The sequence below is a fragment of the Prionailurus bengalensis genome, chromosome A1 (genome assembly GCF_016509475.1).
Source record: "Prionailurus bengalensis isolate Pbe53 chromosome A1, Fcat_Pben_1.1_paternal_pri, whole genome shotgun sequence".
In the NCBI taxonomy this organism is placed as follows: Eukaryota; Metazoa; Chordata; class Mammalia; order Carnivora; family Felidae; genus Prionailurus; species Prionailurus bengalensis.
In genome coordinates this window covers 72,998,229-73,017,552 of record NC_057343.1, presented here as the reverse complement: position 1 = coordinate 73,017,552, position 19,324 = coordinate 72,998,229, and the positions used below count along the sequence as shown (strand labels likewise).

At 42.1% G+C, this 19,324-nt stretch overlaps 1 protein-coding gene across 1 annotated transcript in view; it reads right to left on the bottom strand.

The window, feature by feature from the left end:
- The window catches only part of ITGBL1 (integrin subunit beta like 1), a 206,362-nt gene that overhangs the window by 4,136 nt on the left and 182,902 nt on the right, over positions 1–19,324 (bottom strand). Inside the window, exon 9 of the mRNA XM_043582619.1 lies at positions 4,826–4,972. Coding sequence (XP_043438554.1) covers positions 4,826–4,972 — 147 coding nt within the window. The remainder of the gene's footprint in view (positions 1–4,825; positions 4,973–19,324) is intronic.

The following is a 19,324-nucleotide window of genomic DNA, read 5'->3' as shown; positions in this document are numbered from 1 at the left end:
GACCACAACATCACTAACCCATTTATTTTCCTTCTCCGTGTAAGGCCCCCAAGAAAGCTCCAATCTCCCTTCTGTGCTTCTTACTGGCTTCCATTCCTGGGTAACCAGCCACATTTTCTCATTTGTCTTCATAACATCCTTAGGACTTAAGAAGGAGAAGGAAATCAAATTCTTCTGCCTTCTTCAAAGATGAGAAAATGGAAGTACAGGAAGGAGAAGAGGATTTCTCATGACCACATGGCCCAGAAACAATAGTTATCCCAAGATTTCAATCTGATTCGGTCTTTTTTGTACCCATCTACCTATCTATCCGTAATGCCTCTCACAGGAAAAACTTTCATGTCATTTCATGAAAACGAGTTGTGTGTTCTCGGCTCTGACGAGACAGCCACATTGGGTGAGGCAACCAGCCCAAGGTGGGTTTTGAAGCGCCATGGTACCCTTTCCCTTTCCTGGTGGTAGAGGATGAGCAGGGGTGGGGTAGATGGTGGGACAGGTGGGTGGGCGTGAGCACCGTGGACTTCCAGGGCTGATGTGGGACTCAGCATGTACCTCTGGAGAGCTGGGGGAGACAGTCGATGATCTGCAATTACACTCATTGTCACACAACAGCATCTTTAAGGGTACTACAGGCTACAGCCTGTATCTAGCTTGAAGTTATGAACATAAAAAGGTTACTGTGTACTCCTGGATCCAAATAAATAAATCCCCAAAGAGCCTATGAATTATGTCACATATTCTGCAAAGGTGGCTAAACTCAGGGGAGACCTGGCTCTAAGCTCATCCCTCGGTCATTCACAGAAACAACTTGAGTCTAAGGGCAAGGCACCTTTGTTAGCTGCCCCATTAATAAAGTTGGATTTTCTTTTCCGTTCATCAAGCCTGACAAAATGCTGCAACCAGACATCCCCGCAGGCAGTTTTCACTATTGTACTAACTACTCCATCTGTTATGAAGGTCACAACAATGTATCTTGTTTTAAATTTTTCTATGGAGTGATTTATTGTCTTGGCTATCAATTTGTAAAGAAATAAACGCTATTTCTTCATCGTCTCCGGGGGTGACAACTTTATTCACAGCTCACGGGAAGCGCACATTCTGGACTTGTCTTTCTGGTGGACACACCCGGCTGGCTCTGGGCTGTGAGCTGGCAGCCTTGTGACCTCAGGCTTACCCCGTGCCTCTGTCCCATCATAAGCGGACGAAAAGAAGGGCTCCAATTTCCTCTGTGATAATCAGGGTGAGGGGGTTTCATTTACAAATTTGAGAAAAAGTACATACACTTCTGGTAAGTCCATGAGATTGAGAAATACATGGCCCCAGTCAAGTACCTTGGAACAGCCTTCTCATTTTTGCCACCATGTTAGAAGGCTGTTATGTTAGTCTATCTCCTGCACTAATTCTCCTGTGGTTGTTGGGGTGGAGATGGGATGGCATCCTTCGTGGGACAGGAAAAACTCCTGTAGCCCCACTCTCCTCTGTGCCTATGGTTTCATGATCTTGGTTTTGACCCCTCTTCCTCCATAACCCTTCCTCTATAATCTGATGGTTCCAGAACAGGAGGAGAGAAAGAAGCCCACAGTCAGCTGCTGCCTACAGTACACACGTCCGCCATCAACACTAACACCAGCCTCAAAAAGTACACCCTCCAGGCAGCTTGTACATTCCCCTTCGAGTTTAATGACTCTAAACCTCTCCACTCACTGAAGGATAAACAGTTTAGACAAATATACTTTCAACCCTTCATTGATCTCTGGATATATTTCCATCACCCAAAGCAAACAATTTGAAAAGGCATCAAGCACAGAGAGATTTCCTTGTATTGTTTTGTTGTGTTTTGTTTCGAGGAGATGCCTTTGGGTCAATATTTAGTCAACGTTTTTTGTTTGTTTGTTTGTTTGTTTGTTTTGCACTTTCTACATTTATGATATTGGAAAGTAAGACCCTGCTCAGAAAGTAATGGCTTTAAAAAGGATGTTCATTTCTTCAAAAGAAACTACTCCTCTTTGTATGAAATGCAGTTTAGGAATGACAGACTGCTACTGATGTTTGGCTTTGTGTTTTCTTCCTGTACCTGTAGCTAGATATGACTTAGCCAAGGCCTGCTCGTGGACAATATTGATGATTCAATAGCGTATCTAGTAAAACACACACAGACACACACAAAGTCGCTGATTTTTGAAGTCAACAAATATAAACAAGCATACTAATGTTTTCTTTTTAAATTTTTTTAATGTTTATTTTTGCAAGAGAGACAGAGCGTGTGCGGGGGAGGGGCAGAGAGACAGGGAGACACAGAATCTGAAGCAGGCTCCAGGCTCTGAGCCGTCAGCACACAGCCTGACGCGGGGCTCAAATTCACAAACCGTGAGATTATGACCTGAGCTGAAGTCAGACACTGAACTGACTGAGCCCCCCAGGTGCCCCAAGCATATGAATGTTTCAATGCAGATGGGCATCCTCATTCTGTACAATTTCTATAAAAAATTAATATCTGAATTCCAATGATAATGCCATTATGGAAGACCAACTAAAAAATTCTAAGCTTTAGGGCTCTGTGTTTGGAGCTGTACTCAGAAAGAAGAAATTTAGGGGCGCCTGGATGGCTCAGTTGGTTAAGCATCCGATTTCGGCTCAGGTCCTGATCTCACGCTTCTGTGAATTTGAGCCCCGTGTCCGGCTGTGTGCTGACAGCTCAGAGCTTGGAGCCTAGAGCTTGCTTCAGAGTCTCTGTCTTCTTCTCTCCCTGCCCCTCCCCCACTCACACTCTGTGTGTGTTTCTCTCTCTCAAAAAAAATGAATAAACATTAAAAAAAAAAGAAAGAAAGAAGAAATCTCACTCAGGTTGATCATTCTCACTGCTTTGTTATATGCAGGACACTACCTTCTGATCTGGTAACATTTCTTTTCTTCCCTCCTGCTTCCAACCTCGAAGGCTAATTCCATCCCACCTCCTTTCCTGTTTTCTTTGTCAATCTCCTTCTCCACCATTCCTTCCCTCACTTTTGCTTTTCCCAACAGAGCTCGAACCTAAAGCAAGTGTTTCCAGGAGCTGAAAACCCCTCCTCCCCCGAGAGCCAAACTGGTGCTAGATTCCTCAGGGAGTTGGAATGAGAATGAATTTGTTAAGAGAATAACCGGGGAAGAAAGAGGTTGCTTTAAACCCATTGGGTTGTCACCTGATGGCTGTCACTGCATTAGGTTGAAGGCATGGCCTCCTTGGCAGACCACAGCAAGCACAAGGTCTCAAACACAGCGTTCCTGGGAACCAAGGGCAAGCATGGCTGTCTATTAAAATTGAGCCTGTTCCAATTTTCAGCCTTCCTCCAGGAACCACATGTGGTCACAGCATTCCATCTGATTTTATCTCTGGAGTTATGCCAAAAAGCCTCTTTGCACCTGATAGTGTTGGCCTTTGGTGATGGGTAAAGGAACACTGTCCACGGGCATAGCCCCACAGCACCTCCTGCTTCAGAAACCCCTACCTCCTAGTCAGCCATTCTCTTTGCTTGACTCTGTCTCCTTCAGAAAGATATTTACGTGCTAATCCAGACCCAGGGTAGGCGTTTCATGTCCAATAGCGCCTTGTCTGAAAAGGAGAGGGAGGGGGCTGTTTGTTCTGCGAGGAGGCCGCTGCATTGAAGAAGCTGGTCCGCTCCATGCCATCTAGTTCCACGGAGGGCAGCTCTGGAACATTACTGAGAATCAGGCAAGCTTCCAGAGCCTTCCTGGTGTTTTTCTAGGCACTGGCAGGGAGGAACGTGACAGCCTTCTAGACGGGCCCATATGCACTATGAGAGGAGGATTTTTAAAGTCCTTTCCAGAATTTATACAGAAACATCAACATCAAGGTATCTGAAATGGAATTTATTCATATTCTGTCTCAGAAAAAAAATCTGTTCTGCTTTTCTCGGGCAGTGGGGTGGGTGGGGTGGGGGCAATGGGTGAGACTTCTCGAATTTGTTTCTCTGATAAATGTTTGAGCTGGTGGCTCCTTTTCAATTGACTTGCAAATTACAACTTCCATGCAAGCTTAATTTGATATATACTATACATATATACACACACACATATATAAATAAATATATATATACATACTATACATATATACATGTGTATATATATACACATATATATTATATATACTATACATATAAATATACTATACATATATATATACTATACATATATATACATATATATGTATACACACACACACACATATATACATGTTTGGTTGGAATATTAATGATTTTTAGGCCAAAGAAAATGACACTAGAATTTGGGGATACATATACGCTTCTTTTCCTTTTTTTCATGAAACAAAATATTTATTTCTCTTTGTGTCTTTCTCCCACCCTCAAGCCTCCCCTCCTCCACACACCCATCTAACCTAATCTAGCTTCTGAAGTTCCCAAAGTCGTGCTTGTTGGCATTTCAGGTACTTGTGATCGCTTTTCCGAGTTCTGGGCTGTGCTATGTCGCAGGTGAACTCAACAATTACCCTTTTGCCTTTTTTTCACTCCATTCATTGTTCATTGTATCTTGTTGCCTTTTCTTCTTTATGCAATTATTAGTTCTGTGTCACTCAGCAATGAGGATATATACAAGCGCCTGAGGCCCTTTTTGCAGGAAAACCTTCCCACGCGTTTCATTTTCTTAGATCCCAAACTTCCTGCGGTTACCTTTCAAGTCTGAAGTCTGGTACAAGCAAGAGTGGTTTTCATTCCTGCAAACCGCAGGCGTGTAAAAGGTTGTACGTGCCGCTGTACAGACCATGTGTCAGAACAGGGACCCAGTCCAAGCTCCGGCAGGAGATACTCACCCTTCCCCGAGCACAATATGCCATCTGCTGATTCACACAAACTCTTGCTTTGTTCCTCCGTCATGTTACACTTCCGCGGGTGCTGGCAGAGCGTCCCGAACCAGCCTCTGTCACACACGCAGCGACCACAGGAACACGTGCCGTGGCCTGCGAAGCAATCGCGGGGTGGGGGAGGGGCGGTGAGAGGGGGAGGTGGGTAAATATCCAGCTGAATCACAGTTTTTAAGAAAGAAATATGCAAACCATAGGACCTCATTTCCTGTCAAGCGAACGTGCTTTCCTTTATACAGACTCAATTTGGCATGTCATTGTTGAAAAGAACTCCACAACGGAGTTCCGGATTAACGTACTACATTTGAATGCAGCATAGGAGATGGACCGAGAAAGAAAGAAACCTTGAGACAATTTAAAATGGAGTTTCATCAACCTTTCTTGGTACCAAATGCTTCCTCATTTGCATTTTTGTCAGTACGACGTCTCAGTGTGTTTCCTAATTGTACACACCAGGGATGTCCAGACCAGCTTGCAAGGCTGGTCACGTCACCATCGCTTGCTGCATTTATTGACTGCTTTCCTATTGTTTACTAATAAAAAACAAAAGGTTAACTTCCAGGGGAATGGCTTACGGCCACCATATTACTCTGTGTACCTCTCCCCTTACTAAGAAGAACAGATGTTAGTGTAAGTAGATTTATGGTACAGATGTTAAAAACAGCCTGAGGCTTTGACTCCTGTCTGGGAATTTTTTCCACTTGTTTTTGTCATTGGGTCCCAGTTCTGGGGATGTTTGTCTTTGGCTGTGTATACAACACCGTATTTATGACAGTCATACACCGGCATAGAAGTCTGTCTAATGGCCGCCAACACCCCCATTACACTGTCACATCGTCCCCTTTTAATTTCTTATTTCCAACCAATGCTTTATTCTTTTACCGATATGCACAGCACCTTACAGCCAGATCTCCAAACAGAACCACCAAAAAACTATCTGGCAAAATTTTACTGATTATGAACGGAGCATTTTGCTAGGTACCAGGGCATACCAAATCAAGCATGGCAGTGATGACAGGTAGTTTGAACTGCTACACAGTTTAAGGTATACGCTTGGCATTCATGGGCACTTTCTTCTTAAAAAGTCTCTCCTAGAGTGGTTTTCATGACATTAGACGCCCCCTTCTCCTTCCAACACTTCTCTTTTGCCCATTTTTCCACATTTTTCCCCTAATCCCGCTGATGTGGGTGTTCCCTGATTGTCTCTTCTATTTATTTTAATTTTATTAAATTAAATTAAATTAAATTAAATTAAATTAAATTTTTATTTTCATTTATTTACTTTTTGAGACACAGAGACAAAGTGAGTGGAGGAGGGCAGAGAGAGAGGGAGACAGAGTATCCCAAGCAGGCTCCACGCTACCAGTGTAGAGCCCAACATGGGGCTTGAACTGACGAATTGTGAGATCACGACTGGAGCCAAAACCAAGAGTCGGATGCTTAACCGAGCCACCCAGGCACCCTGACTGTCTATTCTTAACCTTCTTTTCTCCCTCTCTGATCTCTCTTTTGAAAAAGTTATAAATCACAGGCTGTCAGATAACTGCGATAATTACTGGGCTATATCTCCAGCCTCTAAATTCCTCCTAAAGGCCACTCCCGTGATTCTTACTCTGTATTCCACTAGTATCCAAACTGATACTTCTAGACTTGCATATGGAATTTTCTTTCCCACACCTGCTCTTTTGTTTTGCGTATTTCTTTCAGTGGCACAACCCTGCTTCCAGTTACCCAGTTCGAAACGTTTTGAATCACATTTGAATCTCTCTTACTCCCCTCTTCTAAAGAGTTGCCAGAACCTGTTGAAACTACCTTCCAAAATGTCCACCATGTCACCATCATCAACCTTTGAGAGTACCTTCTATCAGGTCACTCTCCAACATTTGTGCTCCCCGCTCCCCACAGCACGACTCTACTCACATACAGCCTTGAGAACCAGCCCCATGCAGCTTCCTAATGCTTGTGGGATGAAGGTCACCTACTTTAGTCTTGCTTATGTTTGAGGTTCCTGAAACACACCCAACTTTTCCAACCTCACTCTCTCTCTCCTCTTCTCCCCTTTCATGCACTTCACCATTTGAACTGATCTGCTCATCGTCCTTGTACATTTCCTGGGCTTTTCTGACTTCTTGCATTTGTCGAGATGGGAATCCATTCTTCCAACCTGACACAGCCTGCTCCTGATAAATTTCAAAGCTCAGGGAAGGTGACTACACCTTTGTGAAGATTTTTCTAAGGTCACCAAGTAAAGTTCATCTTCTCCTCTGAATTTCTATACTACTTTATTTTTCGCTTCTATTGTGGAACAGTGTCTTCCACTTTGCAATACCCAGTTATGTATCAAATAAACCCATTACTTGACTGTGAATTCCTTGAGAATAGGAATCACTTCTGATTCATCACTGCAATCCTTCAGAGTCCAAGCACGCTGCCTTAGACATAGTGGATCCTCAAAAAACAAACAAACAAACAAACAAAAAGACCTTCTAGATTGAAATAATGTTTTTTTTTTAAATCTCCTTCTCATTCCCTCACCTCCACCCCCAAATCCCAATTTAGAACTATAAACTGAATCCAGGACATGATTATAGGCCACTGAAGGACAATGGACAGTTTTTGGATGGCTGGCTGTTCTACTCTTGTGTTCAGTAGGGTGGAGTGAAGTTAGAGAATTGGTGCCCCCTAGGAGCTACATACACAAAAAATAGTTACTAAATTGATTATATCTTGACTTCACCAATAAAACAAAAGTCTGCTTAAAGTGACATCTATTTAAGATGTTAAAAAAAAATTGTCCATCTTTGGAGGCAGATAACCTGGGATACAAAAAATTGAGAAAGAGCTTCTGTGGACCAGGGACATCAAGCTATGGGCTTTCCAAATGCTCTTGTTTCTTACTGATCCTGGGCTAGTAGGAATTACCATCAATTGGACATAATTGGAATCATTTAATCTCTATTGCAGAGAAAGCCATTTTCCCTTTAACTTAGGATATCACTGAGAATAACTAAATGGCTCCTCACAGCAAGTAATTTAATGTAAAATTTATATTCAAGGAAATAGAAGCTTGTTTTTCATTTATTAGCCCATTCATCACATCCTTCTGCAAAATTAAGTTGGCATCTAGCCCAGACAATGGTCAGAATGCACTGGTATTCACATGTTTTGCTTTGCCATTTACATGGCTTCTCTTTACTTAAAAATTTTAAAAACCTTTCAATAAAAAAATTTTTAATAGGCTTTAATAACATAGGCATTCATTCAAGAAACTACTGGGTACCAGGCATCATACTAGCTCCACTCTCATGGTTCCTATAGTCCACAAGGGTAGAAAACAAGGACCAACAAACAAATGCATTGGAGCTATGGGACAACTAAAAAGGACACTACTATATTCAACAGTGAGAACACTGTTAACTGGGGTAGTCAGAGAAGAGCTCTGTGACACCCAAGGGATGACACAAAGCCAGAGAGGAAAGCTAATGTTCTAGGAAAGCTAATGGAAAGTTCTTGGAATAAGAAAGAGCTTGGCATGGTATAGGCAGTGAAAAAAAGGTCAACGTGTTCAAAGAAAATTGAGTAAGAAAAAATGGAATAAATAGCAAAACTGGAGAAATGTTCAGGAATGAGAGCATAGGAAATTATTTGTTCTTGGTAAAAAGTTTCAATTCTAAGAGGGATGAGAAATCATAGAAGGGTGCTATGCGAGAGAGTGATATGATATAACTCACAATCTGCAAATTCAATTTGGCAGCTGTGTGGGAGAGATTAAGGTGTGTTGGGAGGCACGGAGTGTGGGGAAAGCGAGAGGATGTTGAAGTGGTCCAAGTGAAAGGTGACAGAGGTGGTGTCAGTACTAATGGAGAGAGGTAGACAGAGATCCACTTTGGTGGCAGGTGCCTATTGGATTGGACGTGGCGGGTGAGAAAGAAAGAACTAGTTTTCTAGCTAGAGAAATATTATAAACAATGATGCTATTAGAAATGGAAACTGCAGGACGGAGAGGTTGGGAGCAGAAAATCCGTTCTGTTTTGAATCTTGTGTGTCTGAGATACTCTGAAGACAACCACATAGAGAGGTCAAGTAATCAGATGACGCAAATCTGGTACTCAGAGGACAGGTTAGGGCTAAGCTTATACATTCTGGACCTGCCAAACGTAGATGGCACTTAACGCTCTGAAAGTTCATGAACCCATCTAGGAAGAAATAAATCTTGGGAAACTCCCATATTTAGGGCTAGGGTAGAGGAGGTGAAGTCAGACAAGTAGGAACATCTAGGAAAGAAGGAGGAAAACGAGATGATTTTATAAAATGACAAAGGAAAGTATTCCATAAAGGAGGCCTACTGAGTGCAATGTTCCTGAAAACTGAGAGCTAAAAAAAAAAGACCGTAATAGTAGTTTCAGTCAGATTTTGCCGGACCAACTGTACCACGCTGTCGCTTAGGCCTGTGAATGCAACACCTAGCGGTGGCAGATGTACTGGAGTATCGTGCATACCTTTCAGTAAGAACATGCCTGCCGGGTGGCAGAATCCATAGTGGTAAGTTATCTTCGTATAATAAATGTATAGTGGGTCATTCTAGAATGAACCTTAGAAAGATCCAGCCTAATAAACCATATGAAGTACACTAAATTGGCCTCCACTTGACTTCTCAAGTCTTCACATAGGTGAGTAATTTTCCATTGGACTTTGAGAGCCATTCACCTCTCCCAGATGCTTACCTCCTTGCATCTGGTATCCTCATCCTTGCTTCTTCTTCCTATTCTCTTCCCTTCTCTCACCAAGGATGCTCTAGACCTGTGTCGCCCAGTATAGTAGTCACTAGTCACACATGACTGAGTTTATTAAAGTAAAATTTAAAATTCAGTTTCACAGGTGCATAAGTCACATTTCAAGTGCTTGGTAGCCACATGTGGCCAGTGGCTCCTGTGTTGAATGACACAGATACAGAACATTCCCATTAGCTTTGAAAATTCTATCGGACAGTGCTGCTCTAGACAAAGACCTTTCCCAGTGAAATCCATTGGCTCTGAGATACATTTCCTTAAACCACGGCAATGATGTTTCTCAATTAGGAAGTGGACCCAGGAGTGGATCTCTTTGCATCAAATACTACATATTGCCTGCCTCATATGCTTTTCCCCTTGTTAATATTAGGAGGACACTCATTTTTTTTCAGGGAGGTGATAATATGCCCATCTGAAAATGTTTGATTACCCAGGCTCCTTTTGACCTAGGACCTACCTCTAATAAGTGAGATACAAGAGAAAATCTCTTCCTAGTTTCTAGGATAGCTGCTATCCTCCAAAGAAAACCAGATGGGACACAGCCAGCATGTATGTGTCCTTTGCTCTTTGCCCTTTTCTCTCTCCCCTTTTTCTTTCCCTAGTTGATAGACACACCGGAGGCTTTCTCTGAGCATGACAATAAAAGTCACACTGGAAGGGCAGAAGTGAATACAGAAGGTGTGTGGGACATTGATGGCTTTCGGGTAGTCACCTCCTTATCTATCTCTGCAGTAACTTAAGATGCAAACTGGAGGCAATCGCACTGCGACCCTAGCTATGAAAGGCTTGGCTTGAGTCAGTGGGTGGAGGCCTTTGCCAATGTGAGCAACCCAGCAGCGCCTGGGGGTCGCCACGTTCATATTCTCGGCGGTATGCTCTCTAATTTGCAGCTCTGAACTAAACAACTCCCAGGAGAAATGTGAACTGATTGTGTAATTAAGAGGTGGCTCTTCATTACCCCTTCTTGTTCTTCAACTGGACTCATGGGCAGCATTTATTCCAGGAGCACAGAGCAAAGAAGGAAAGCAATAAGCAGTCCATTTCTTATTCTCATCCTGGGTAAATGGAGGATAGGAGGGAGGTCTCTGATTAAGCTTATGCTCGGCTAAGACAATTAGACACACCTGAGTCAACGCGTGGATATATTTTGTTTATGAAATCCTAAAATCATAATCCACTAAAAAGTGAGCAATACTTAGGGACTATCACCCTGGACTCAGCATTTTTGTTTTTGTTTTCAGTAGTGACTTATTTGATTAAAAAAAATCCATGCATTTACAGATCACACACAATTTTTATTGTTAATAAAGATGTTTTGAGAAGGTCCACATGTGGTCTATGATCATTGAACATGACTAACCAATAATTTAGTTAAATGAAGAATGGTCTTACTTCATACTGATTTTCTGCTTGCCAGTCATTTTCAGGTCGTGATTTTGGTGTAATCAAAACGGAACCGCTTAAAATTATGTAATTACTTACATTCACCTTCAGGTACAATTGCTAATTTACCGCAGCCTACCAGAACTGGTTTAATCATCTCCAGCGTTATTGTTAGGAGGGGATAAACAGTGTTAGTTATTATTTCTCAGGTGCATGCTGATGAGGTAGGTTTACGGATGTGTTTGATTTTACTTATTCCTTGTTTGCTAAAATACTCAGGCAGTCCCTGCTTTGCTCTCTGGCGACACAATGGCTGCACAGGGTTCTAGTTCATTCCTCCCCGTGAAAGACCGTGTCTGTGTCTGGTAGTGCACTGAGAAAATGACCTGAATTAGTGATTCTGCTTCATTCTCCTCTGAAGCCACACCAGAAGGATGATGTTAAGGAGTTTCACGTACTCATGGTAGTAATATTTGTCAACCACTGGCTGCCACAGCATGGGGAAGTTAAAGCTTTGAACACATAGCCTTCACTCCTCGGAGGCACAGGACTGCTGATTCAAATGATGCCAACTTCCTTCCAAAACCTCCGTAGTTAATGCTTTACGATAGCCAAGACAGACATATTGTTTTCTCCTGTTCTGAAGACGGACGTTTCAATCTTTCACTCTCCACCTAGTACCCAGGGCGTGCATTGATGCCTTCTTGGCATGTAATACCAGTCACGTTTCATTCTTTATGTCCCCTTCTCATCATAAAACCAATAGGTGGGCATTATAATCCTTACCATACACATGAGTGTACCAAGGCAGAGAGACCAAATAACCTGTCCAAGTTACTACAACTAGTAGGAAATGGAGCCAGAATCCAATTCCTGGTCGGTCGAGTATGAAGTTCACATTCAGCTTGCTGTGTGGCACTGCTCACTTAGCTTCCAAGAAAATGGTGACCTCTTTCACTTAAATTTTCCTTGAAAAAATGCAGCAGAGTGCACGCACACACACCATAGATTGTGGACTTTCTCCAGACAAAATATCAAAATACCCACAGAAGATTCATAAACCAAGATTTTTTAAAAAGTTCTTTCCCTCCAAAAAAAATGTAGAAATACAACAAAAGATTCCCAGATATCATTTTCGAAGGATGGATTTATGAGTGATTTTTATTTTGTCCTTTATATTTTAGTCTTTTTTAAAGGTTGAAAAATAAAAAAACAAAGTGAAATATTTAATAATGTCTTAACATCTAAAGATGAGCAAAATAAAATAAACAAAGTGAAGTAATTTATACCATAAATGATAAATGAGTAGTTTGAAAAAATCCTTCCCAAGGATGGATTAAAGAGCAGTGGAGAAGAGTTCTGATGGAAGAAAATGAAACAGTATATTTCTTCCACATGTCAAATATTTTTTCATCTCTGTGCCTTCACTTAGCTTTCCCAGACCCAAAATGTTCTTCACACCCAAGCTTCATACATCTAAATATCTGCTGTTCAAGGCCCCAGTCATATGTTCATTCCAACTTGAAGAATTCTCTGATTTCAAACTGAGATCTCTCTGTCTCTCTCTCTGTCTTTCTCTCTCTCTCTCTCCCTGCCCCCCGCTCCCTCCCTTATTTGTGGTTCTCTTAATTTCTAATTTATTCAAAGAAAAAAAAACTTTTTGAGATCTTAATCCTAAGCTTGAGGATACAATAATTAGAGACAGACAGAGAGAGAGAGAGAGAGAGAGAGAGAGACAGAGAGAGAGAGACTTTCATTACACCCATGGGAAGTGTACACATTTGAAGAAAAGACACATAAGCACACTTACAATGACATGTCATGATGTTATAATAATGAAGGTATTGCAGTATGGAGGAAGTCTAGAATAATTTCAGAAAGGTTCTCTAAAGGAGATAATTTGGAAGACTGATGGAAGAATAGAAAAATGACGAGGAGTTGTTCCAGAAGAAGCAAAGATAAGGAATATGATGTCAGGTAAAAGGGACAAAGTCATAACACATCCAAATTTCTCCATCTCCATGGACCTCCATGAAGAAATCATTGTTTTAAAACAAGATGGAGACAATTGGTGCCACAAAAGCGTTGTCTCCTTCCCCCCATCCAATTACTCGAATCAGAAACTTGGGATTCATACTTGGGATTCATCCTTGAACCTACCCCGCTCTCACTCACATCCTTTAATCATGGGTTTCTGTAAATGCTGCTCGGACTCCTTGGGCAGTGGAGGTCTGTCTAAGCATTTGGCTGACACTCAGCACCAATCTCCCAGGAAGGAAACGGGTCAGGAACCCCATCCTGGCAGCAGGACGGTACCAGGCTTTCCTCTCCATGCCAGTCCTTGAGCAATTCATGAGGGTGACAGCTCAATATAGTGGTGTGGGGATTTCCTTCTCTTCGGATAACACAGCCCAGATGCCCAGAGACGAGATCCATACTGCACAGATGCTGAGGCTTCCCTGACTTAGAGGAAGCCTTATGTCCCAGAGGAGCCAAAACCTCTCCTAATGATTCCTTGGGCATAAGCTCCCAGAAATCCCACGAAGGCATGGCATCCCCATCAGACATTCATAGTTGAGTCATAATCCCTCCCAAATTGGTTGAAATTTATTAATTGTAGGTCACTATTGCCATGAGAAGTGTTTTCTGGTAACCCTGGCACACACCATCTTCATCTGTTTCCGGGGAACCCAAGCCAGGAGCTTGAGGGTCAGCGTCTCTTGTAGCAAAGTAAGGGTTTTGGCAGCCTGCTGTCCACATCTAATACTGTCGCCAGTAATAGCAAGTTTTTCCATCTGTACTGTCCCCTGCCTGGCTGAACCGCCTTCACCTCTCTCCAGGTCTCCTCTCGGAAACATCTCCACCCACCAGCTTTTGCGAACAAACTCCTCCCAGCGATCCACACTTCACCCCGCAGCTAGAGGTACTTTTTCACTGCAGGAGTCATGTTACTGCCTTGTTTAAACCTCTTCGATGGCTTCCTATCATCCTTTGATGGAAGCCTCAAATCATTAATATGGTTTTCAAAACGTGTTGCACCCTTCCCCCCTTTGCATTCCAATCTCCAACCAGCCAGGGTTTTTCTCTGGTTCTCAAATGTTCCTGGAATACGTCACTCTCGCTTTATCCACAGATGCCCCACACGTGCTGTTCTCTGTGACTGTGTCACACCTGCCGCCAGCACCTGGCTAAGTTGTATGCAGCCTATCATAAGTATGGTGGTTGTCACATTCAGCTGATTAATACATGTGAAGCACATACTGTGCACCATATAGTGTTACCCAGATATGGAGGCATTAGAGTCTATGTTACACCCCCCGATTACGTATATTCCCACTGAACCCATGGTTCTCCTTTCAGCAGGACCCAATTCATTGTCATTCCTTTGTCAATGTCTGCCCTTCAAATTTAATTGTAAGCCCCAGCAGACTCACCACCGAATCTCCAGTGCTGGCAAATAGTGGAGGCTCAATAAATATTTGATGAATTAATGAAGAAATAAATGATAACTTCAGCTTCAACCAGGCAGAGGTTGGAAGAATTTCCATATGAAAACATTTAATTAGAATTTGAAAAGAAGAGTCTGAAGCTGAGGAGAATGGAGCTAAGAAATCACCTGGAGAGACTGTCCTGAACATGAACGTGGGAGATGCTGAGATCGCTCAAGGGCAACACACAGCAAGTAGAAAGACATCCAGGAGCCATTTCAAGGGAAATATAAGATTTATTGGTAGGCTCTGGGAGAAGAACAAGAGAAAGAAATAAAGTGGTTATAAGAGAAGTGGGAGAAGAAATGGGTAGGACAGGGGTCTCCGAGGCTCAGAGGGGAGACCATTTCATAGGGGCTTTAGAGTACCCACAACTCTGTGTTTAAACTTGGTCACATGCTGGAGAACTGAAAATCACCAAGGATGTGCGTGACTAGGACTTTTCATAACCTTAGGGAGAGTCAGTTATGTGGAATCGTTGAGGATAGACCAAGTTTACATGGGTTTAACACTGAACCAAGAGGAATGCTATAAGTTTAGAGGCCAGAGGGAATGGTATCAAGGAGATAAAATTATTTAAGGGCATGTGTGGGTTTGAAGGGCAGAGCAGGGCTTTACAGGGAATAAGCATGCAATGAGTATCTGCTGACTCAATTACTGTGATGTGCTATATACATGATAAGAGGGGTTTCACTAGGATAATGGATATTTTTAGATAGACTGAGAAATACAGAAACTTTGGTAATGCATACTGTGACCCGAGGAACCCCAATGGCCAGTGTCTTGTTAATTATGCTCTTCCATGCTTGGGAAAATCTATGAGAAGCTCCCCCACAGAAGCTGCACTGCTGAGTGAGAGCCACTAGAAATATGGCGGCCACTTTGATTTGGTAGCTCAGTGTCAAGTGTGAGGAGAAAGACGGCTTTATGCAAAAAGTAGACAGGAGAAAACATTCATTCTGTCTAAAATGGAACACCAGAAAGTCACAGTTCTGAATAATAAACTGTTCTTACAAAAGGCATTAATAAGCAAACGTGGAGCCCTGTTACACATCCCTTAGGGTTAACCGTAGTCCACAGCAGAAACTTCTGCCTGAGTTTGTTATGTGTGCCATTCTCTTTATATGTATCTAATACCAGTAATAATAATACCTGATGTGTGCATATGTAAGTGTATGCCATACATATATACACTTATATGCTGGCTACTTTATCTGCATTAACTCTACTAATCTTATGGTAACTCTACAAAAGAGGTATATTATGATGATCACTTTATAGGTGAGAAGTAGAGGTTATGTAAACCGTCTCAAGTAATATTGTTTGTAAGTGGCAGAGCCAGGGCTGGGGAAAAATGCTCCCATCTGTAGTCTTGACTGCTTCACCGTATTGCCATTTATATTTCTTAGTATTCAAGTACATTTGCATTTGCATGAAAAACACAGGAACTTGTGATCACCTCATCAACTGGTTTAGTACGCTGTATACTTTAGTACCAAAGTTACCATAGGTTCAAACATGTCAATTAATGTCTTGTCTCTTGTATTTTCTTTCCAGAGAAGAGCGGAGACAGAGATGAAATTCAAGACTATGATAACCAAGGCTCAAGTAATTCCTCCCCTAAAGCAGTGCTCTGAAAATAAAAGAATTAAAATCACAGTACCTTTATTAGCTGTCCTAAAGAAATCCCACTTTGAGCCCACGCGCAAAGCTGCGGTGGGAGGTAATATTCCCAGTGAGAACATGAATTACAGCTGATTCTCATTATTTGAAAATTTTGTATTTGAGAATTTGCTTACTCACTGAAATGTATTTGTATCCCTGAAATCAATACTCATTAAAGTTTTCCAGGTCATTTGAGCACACAGGCAGAATGGTTCATGTTCTCAGCTAAGGCCAAAGAAGATCACGCTCTGCCTCTTGTGTTAACTCTTACACTGTAAAGAAGTGTCCTTTCTGCAGTGTATTTAGGGCTATGCTTTTCACATTTTCATGCTTTTTGTTGATAATTTTGATGTCTGAGATGGCCCCTAAGTATAGTGCTGAAATGCCTCGTGTACCTAAGGGCAAAAAGGCTGTAATGCGCCTTACGGAGAAAACACCTGTCACATAATCTCCGCTCAGACGTGAGTCATAAGGCTGTTGGCCATGAGTTCCATATTAACGAATCAAGTATGCATTATACAAGGTCTTTAAACAGAAATAAACATAATACAATGGTATGTATTGATCTGTTGATGAAAAAGCCTCTGACCAGAGGCAGGTTGGCCTGGTCAATACAGTTGGCCCCGTATTTTTCTTAGGAGCAATGATTCAGTATTTGCTAATTCAGTGTTCACGGAAACTTGATAGACTATAGCTACCATGAATGAGAAGACCAGACAGTGCCTTGTTGGGGAATACTAAACAGAGTGTGTGTGTGGGCTGTGAGTTATATGTAGCTTTTCTAGCTGTATGTTACTTAGGATAAACATGAGTAGGCCATTGATGGGGAAATCTCTCCCTCTCCGTCCTGGAACTATCCCTCTCCAAACAATAGGATTGACCATCCAGAGTAAAGACTCAAGTAAATGACAAGAAAAGCAGAAAACACACTGACTTGTATGTATAAAGATGCATGCAGAAGTCCTAGGGAAGAAATGGTGGCAAAATTAAATGTCCCACACTGTCACCTAGGCTGGTCAGCTCAAGGAGCTTTGATGAAGCAGAAGAAGGAAGGAAAAACAAGTCATTGTTACCTAAAGACAATCTTTTAAAATACCAGTATTACCCAACCCTAAATCTCTCAAGGACATTATTCACATATGAAAGTGAAATTATGAATAACATACAATATTTTCAAGGAAAATGTCCAAGAATTGTTTTCCTTTACATACTTGAAAGGTATTCGGAAATCTTTGGTCGATAAAGTGTCTTTAATAAGATTTAAAATATGAAATTAAATGCATAGGTGATTTTTTTTAGATCTGGTTTTTACAATTTAAGAAAAAAGCACTGAGACGATGCATCCAATTATAGATTATAGTGATCAGAGATACTATGCATATCTGGCTGCTACGTGCCTGCTGCTGGCTGGGCTGTGCTCTTCTTTTGAGCACAAGGGAGCAGCAGCAAAGTTCTGTCCAAACTCAAAAATGCCTTTGTCCTCTGATAATTAAGTTCCATGATACCATCTCTATTTGGTGAGATCAACCACCTAAGAATTAATTTCTCACTGTGTGAGTAAGGATCTTCCAAGTTGTAATCAAGGCTATAGCAGGAAGATAAGGGGTGTTAGCATGTCTACAGCTATTGTCTAATCTACTGCATTACATCCTGTATCAAGAAAGGCTGGATGGGATGGTTGGCAGAATCTAACCAGTATTGAAGAATAAGACTGTGCTGGTTTGTCTGCTGCACTATCCAGAGAAGACACTCAGGCCCCCCGGCATGAGTGGTCTGTTCCTTTGGCAGATGTATTTTGGCAGCTGCAGCTGGGCCCACCAATATCATCCTTACTGTTCTGGGGACTTCCACCCGGTGCCACCTGGGGTTCTCGGCCCCAAGGGTGTCTCTAGCCAGAGAAGACTGCTCTGAGATCATGCGTGTACCTTTGAGGCATGCTGGATGTGGCAGGCGAGCTCATGGCTCCTAGAAGCAGTCCTCGACCAATGACTGATGGAAAAATCAGAGCTGTGTGCTTCACTTGGGCTCCCAGAGGTTCATCTCCTGTCCTTGGATGAAGCTACAGTTGACCGTCGTGGTAACTGGATTGATAACACCATCGTAACTGACTGCCTTCCCTTACCCACTCTCCTACAATGTACCCTTCACCTTTTCAATACATCCCTTGCATTCAAATCCTTATCTCTGAATCTTACTTCCCACAGAGTTCCCCTACAAAGTGTTCTAGTCTCCAGCACAATTATATTTCTCGTTGGATGTCAAGTAACTGGTATGCTGGTTTATACATTGGTGTTTTACTAGTTTAGCTAGTGAAAATCAGTTTTCCCGGGGGCACAGATAACTCTGGGTAGATGGACAAAATACAGAGAGTATAGACAAGCAGAGTCAAGGATTAGTGTAAAAAATTACTTCGTGAGATGTTCTCTCACTTACCTAACACATGTTTGATTTCATCTAGCAGGGAGTTATACAGATTTGTTGCCATCTTTGATTTCCTCCCCAAAGTTGTAGAGAGAGATGCACTGGGGGGAGGGGTGTCTATAATTTATGGGTATGTAGGTGTAATAGGTTTCTACAATATCAACCATTTCAACCAAGTTACTGAGGCAGATGGGCAGGGAGACCCATGTGAGATAGACGCTCCATGTCAGAGATATGACAGTGCTAATAATACGAGCAAAGACGTGTATGTGGTTCTTTGTAGGGGCTTTAGATACCATTGTAAGAACTACATGAGTTAGGGAGCCCTTGGGTGGCTCAATCGGTTAAGTGTCCAACTCCTCATTTCGGTTCAGGTCATGATCTCACAGTTCATGATCAGGCCCCATGTCGGGCCCTTCTCTGACAGCTCAGAGCCTGGTTGGGATCCTGTCTCCCTCTCTCTCTCAAAAATAAATAAAGATTCTTAAAAAAATAATTAAATGAGTTAGTAAACATAGAGCACTTACCAGAAAAATAAAAAGACTATAATCGATTTAGATATTTCTGGTAACTGTTACCAATGAAGAAAAAAAAAATCTAAACTAAAAATAATATTGCCAAAAAGTCCAAACAGTCTGATGTCACCCTGGGGAAAACTGTGGTATCGAGAAAGATCTGTGAACTGAACGTCAGAGCCCACA